Raw genomic sequence first — 5899 nt, forward strand, 5'->3', positions numbered from 1 at the left:
ATATCAGGATAAAATAAAAAAAAAATTAAAACGATGGATTCAATATATGGCGGATAAAAAAGTTTGATTATTATAAAAAACTTGATTTTAGAGAGTTTTTAGAGAGTTTTTAATTGCAAAATAACATGAAGTTGCTTTATTGAAGTCAGTACTGAATAGTTGTATTTCTAAATTGATTTTCTTCTTCTTTTTCTTCTTCTTCTTCTTCTTTTTCTTATTCTTATAGTTGGCTTTCCGATCTCATTCCAAATTAATTTTCAAATACTGATTGTAAGCTTTTTATTTCTAAATCCTTCATAGACATTACTATAATTTTGATATTCGATATTTCTAAACAATATTTAAATTTAGAAAAGGTCTCCAAGAATTCCCTAAAACTGAGTTTCACGATTAGATTAGTTTTTCGAAATTTGAATTTTAGAATTCTCTGAGACTAAAATTAAATTGAAATTCAGTGATCCTAAAAACCCTTAGAAAGTAAAATCGATCATAAGTTACTCAGAAAGTTCCGAGAAAGTCTTCATACAAAAGTTAAGGATTTGTCTAAGCGAATGACTAAGTAAGGTCAAGGCCGCATATCCTCGACGTAACAATGATCGTTCGTTACGGAACAGTGATTTGAATGCTTTTGGACGGTGTCTTCAAATGACTACGGCAACTCGCCGCGCGAATCACGACTTTCAATATAAGAAAATCGTGTCGAATGCTTTCCGATTACTATCTTAGTAGACAAAGTTGAAGTTGAGTTAGAGAAATCGATAGATTTCTCAAGCGAATTTTGCTTCGTTCAAAGACTGCTTGAGCAATAATTATTATACTATATTCCGATGTGCTATTCGCAATATGATATTTTAAGAGATACGTAGCATGATGAATATTTTATTCTATTGCTAAATAACAAAATAACTATTCAGACTAAAAAAATGAATGACAATAATGGCACTAACTGCAATATTTCCTTTTTCGAAGGTAATACATTTTTTTTCGAGAATGATTTTTTTCGAGAATCTAACGTAACTGCTAGGAAAAAGTCTGATCAAGAGTATATGTTGGCGCTTCTTCGAACACTCGGTAACTCGGTCAGACCGTTATGCGTGCGTGTTGAAAGACCTCAATGGGCTTTGGCCGCATCACCTTCTTCCTGCCTTTCATTCTCTACACTTCGCTTGTAAATACGCTCCGTCCGTTCGGTTTTGATTAGCGGCATTTAATGCATACACTACACATCATCTTTTGCACTATGTGTTTTACTTTAATGTAACTCTCCTGCGAATGCATCAGAAATAATGATGGCTATTGCGAATTCACTCGAGAGTGATTTATACCGCACTTAGATTGTTAATCGCTGATGCAGACGCATCTCGCACATCCAAGCAGCATGAAAATCAGCGATTCTCATCGCCGCTTAATTCGTGTTTACGACCAAAAGAAATAAGAGGTCACGAAAGATACAGCACGAACGTGCCATTGAGGCTTTCAGCTGGCAAACATATAACGGTCTGACCGAGTTGCTTGAGCCGATGGGTATATGCCCAGTTCAAGGTTCGACCTTAAAGGGGGTTTGTGTCCTTGAAACATTTTGAATACTAATTTATTCTGAATTAGCATTAAAATGACAAAACAGTTGATTGCTACAAAAAATAGTTTCTTTATATATTAAAAAAAATAGTTTGATTAATAAGAAAAAAATAAAATCTATATTTTTTTCATTTAATGGAAAACTTGTTTTCTTTTCTCGCAAAGATTCTTTCTACATCATTAATTCAAAATATAAATATTTACTTTTGTATTCTTTATAGATATGTTTTATATTATTCATATATATAATTTTCTTCATTTTGAAAATTATTTTATTATTTGTTAAAATTGAAACGATCTTTACTTGTCACTAGATAAGATTTAAATTAGGATGGGGATAGTTTATTAAAATATTAAATTAAATTAAGAAATAATTAAATTTGTTTGTTTGAATTATTGCATGTCATTTGATGTTTATCAGAGTAATTGTCTCGTGCTAAAAGTGCATGAGAAAGTACGTCTGGGCTAATGTGCATTTTGTACGCGCAATAATACTAGATATTCCATGTTCATTAGTCACATAAGAAAAATATATACCGTATACCCCACGAGTATCCTGTCTCGGAAGCAAACCATACAGCGTATTCACGAGAAATGATATAACCATAGGCGTCGCTATTACCCAGCCAAAATTAATTACATTACCTTCCAAAATTTGTACAATTTGAATTTTAATTATTACTTTTTTTTCTTAAAAATATTTATAGGGCGAAAAACAAGACGCTGAAATATTTAAGGATATTCTCAAAGGATTGCAAAACGTGTAAATCTTTTTAAATAACGTATGAAATAAAGTAAAAATCTGTGAGAATTTTACGCGAAGAAAATACAAGTTAAAAGTTGAACTAATCTAAATAATCAATCGAGGTTAAAATATGAAGAAAAAAAAGTATTAGAAGAGAATTAAAGAATTTAAAAAATTAAAAAGAATGTGTCGCAATTATTCCCAGAAAGAAATGTTCCGCCGCCCATGACCGTATACCAAAGGATCAAAGAAGTTCTCTCACCAGGTAAGCCGTATTGAATTGATGGGAAGGGAGCTCGGTGAAAGGTGATTCCTAGTGAGAAACCGAGATCCCTGTAGGCACCTGCGTGCTCCCGATTTGTCTCGTTTTACTCAACGCGCGGAAAATTGACCGCGCCGACGTTCTAATGACAACGCTTGGCGAGCGAAACCCGCCTCGACATTGTTGGCACGTTTTGCACGCTCGACTCTATCATTTCCAATCGTACATGCATTAGAAAGCCAGATTGTGATACGTACAAGGAATTACGTGAGACTTCGTGCGCATGACCGCCACGTTCTAAATTCCTTCCCGCGGCTGCTTATCGGTAATTTCGCGAAACTGCCAGCGATCCTCTGAGAAAGAGATCACTGGTGACCTCTCATAAATTCGTACGGTCCTCATCAACCGACTTCGTCGATAGAAATACAAAATGTTATGTGGAGGTGACGTCTAATAAAGTAGCGAATGATAATGATTTATTACGCTTCTGACGGTGACCTCACTGTAATTTTCACGAACATAATATATACCGGTAATCAACTTTCCTTGCGTCTACAGCATAATCAGGCTAACTCTATACGCGAATCTTTTTTTACCTTGATTAATGCCACTGGTTGAGTAATACACCTATTAATATGATCGATGTGTGGAGAGCAGTGAAATTATATCGCAAAAAGACTCCTTGCACTCAACAATTAAGCTAATAATCATGTGATATTTATTTATATCTTTCTTATCCTTGACATACATCTATATCTTTTGAAATTCTTTTTTTTACACGATATCTCTTTATTAGCGTGCACAAAATTTCTCATATCCTACATTTGGATTTTCTATTTGTTTAATTATGTTTCACATAAAAAGAACAGTTTTGCTGTAATAACTAAAAATTTAATTAAATAAAACTGAAAATAATTTTGTTAGGTTTTCAAAATAATTATGTAGGACACTCAAACTGATTACTAATATCTCAAAACTTACTTGCAGCATTATTCATGATTTTTTTTATGTTGTTTGAGTTTCCCATATTGTGAAAAAATGTACTAAATTTGAATAAATAATAAATATTTATTTAAAAATATCAACTAAACACTTACAGTAATAAATATTTATTACACAATAAAAAAAATGATAGTTAAGTGAAATTAATAGTCCTTGTACTAAATACATATACATAAATTTTTATATTTAATAAATATTTAGTTGATACCATTCAAATTTATTACAATTTGCACATTTTTTTAGTGTACATAATAATTATTTTGATGATCCAATAAAATTATTTTCAAAACTATATTTATTTAAATTTTTAGATATTGTAGCAAAATCGTTCTTTTCATGCAGTGAACTTTTTGCTTTACAAATATATGAATGTACTTGTTTCCGAGCTAGTTTGTCTTTTATTACTTTTACGAATTGTCTTATAATACCTAAATATATTACTATCAAATATTTTTCTTTTATTTTAGACACATTCCTTACATCAGATCCACCTGGTGATCAAGTATTTCTCGCAACATTCCGAGTTATCAAAGGCGATTCCTTCACCGTGGAATTGGCTGATCCTTCTACTGAGGCCTTCCGGATACGGTCACGGGAATATCGCGATCGCCTAAATCTTATCTTTCGTCGCAGCTGGCTGAAGTTATCGTTCCTCGCATCGGACGTTCTGGCGCTTGACGGGTAACAAAATTATATAATTTTATAATATTATCATTATAAGGATGTTCGATTATTTTATTTTCTACATTCCCCTTCTTTCGTGCTGCGTCATGAGACACAACTGTAAAGATGCTTACAAAACAAATTGTGCAATAACATCCAACAGCGAGTCACGTGTGAGATCAGAAAATCGGTCAATTACAATTAGATCATGTGTACCACGAGCTCTCCCTCGGCTGATTTCTCCATTCGTCATGAAATCCGTTTTCGCAGACAGGAAAACGATGAGACAAAGCCAATTATACACTGATGTCACGGAAACTGATGAAAACAGCTCAGACCAGTTGCGGGAGAGAAATCGGATGCGATCATTTCGCAGCTTTCTCGTGATTTCACGACACTTGCTCCTTTCAGGGTTCAATGAAATGTAACCAACATTATTGCGGCCACGCTCATCAATAATGTATCACACTCGAGTCTGTAGGTTTCACTCAATTTATCCTCACCGGCGGTCCACGAGATGAGTTGCGTTATTGCAGAATCGCATCATGCAGATGTATCTGACATAAGTATATTATAAAGAAATTATAGACTCGATTTGACACAAAATGAACTCAATTTGATAGAATCCTATACAATTGTACGTTACAAAATTAATATCATATTTTAATGAACAAAAAATATTAGATATTTTTTATAGCTATTTAATATTTCTTGTTTATTAAAATATGTCATAATATCGTCAAAGAATATATTTTAACATGACAAAATATTAATTTTTATTTTATAATCCTTAAAAAATTACCCGTTTTAAGTTATGACTTAGATGATTTTTTTTTATGAAGTTCACTTGTAATTATCCTTATACTCATTTATGATAATAACTCGAAATTCGTTTTTTGAGTTGAAATTCTAAAATAAAAGAGCGATATCACCTTTAAATAATTATCTTGATCGTCAATAAATTTAAGAATTACATTAAATTTTAAAAAGTTTTAATACGTTTTTAGAGAGTTTTCTTTCCCAATATAAGCAATTTATATTTGTACGTTTATAGGATAGAAGGCCGTGATTTAGTAGTGCACTTTGATGTGAGATTTGACCCGCGATATCAGACTATAACTAGTGGGAATATCGTGGATATTCTGTCGCGGGAATTGAATCCCGAAACTTCGCGATACCTGACGAATCTGACAATAGAAGCGAAGAGTCTCGAAGTGCAAGAAAGCCTGAAGGCCCTCAATGCGCAGAGTAGTCCGCAATCGACTGTTTCAACATTACCGCCGACAACGACAGCTCCTCCGCCAAGAAGATGTAGCAAGTTGGACTTATCATACTGTAAACATCTCCCCTATAATATCAGCTCGTATCCGAACATGTTAGGACATGGATCGTTGTCGGATGTCGAAGAAGATGTTATTGCTTTTAGGTAAGGTTTAGTATATCTCCCTAGATTAGATAAATCCACGGTGATCTCAACTAGATTAGAAAGAATACATCACTTTACAACAAAAATTATTTTATTAAGCTTTATTTTATTGAAAAAAAAATTGTTAAAAAGGACATGAAAATTTTATAAATTCAATTATATTATGTAATTTATTTATAAATATTAAAATAATTTTAATTTTAAAATATTATTTTTTATATTT

At 32.4% G+C, this 5899-nt stretch overlaps 1 protein-coding gene across 1 annotated transcript in view; it reads left to right on the forward strand.

Annotated features, from left to right (window-relative positions):
- Positions 1–5899, forward strand: part of LOC108684759 (atrial natriuretic peptide-converting enzyme) — a 23494-nt gene that overhangs the window by 12793 nt on the left and 4802 nt on the right. Inside the window, exons 4-5 of the mRNA XM_018189230.1 lie at positions 4055–4268; positions 5305–5676. Of these exons, the coding sequence (XP_018044719.1) occupies positions 4055–4268; positions 5305–5676 (586 nt within the window). The remainder of the gene's footprint in view (positions 1–4054; positions 4269–5304; positions 5677–5899) is intronic.

Source organism: Atta colombica, unplaced genomic scaffold, assembly GCF_001594045.1.
Source record: "Atta colombica isolate Treedump-2 unplaced genomic scaffold, Acol1.0 scaffold14, whole genome shotgun sequence".
Taxonomy (NCBI): domain Eukaryota; kingdom Metazoa; phylum Arthropoda; class Insecta; order Hymenoptera; family Formicidae; genus Atta; species Atta colombica.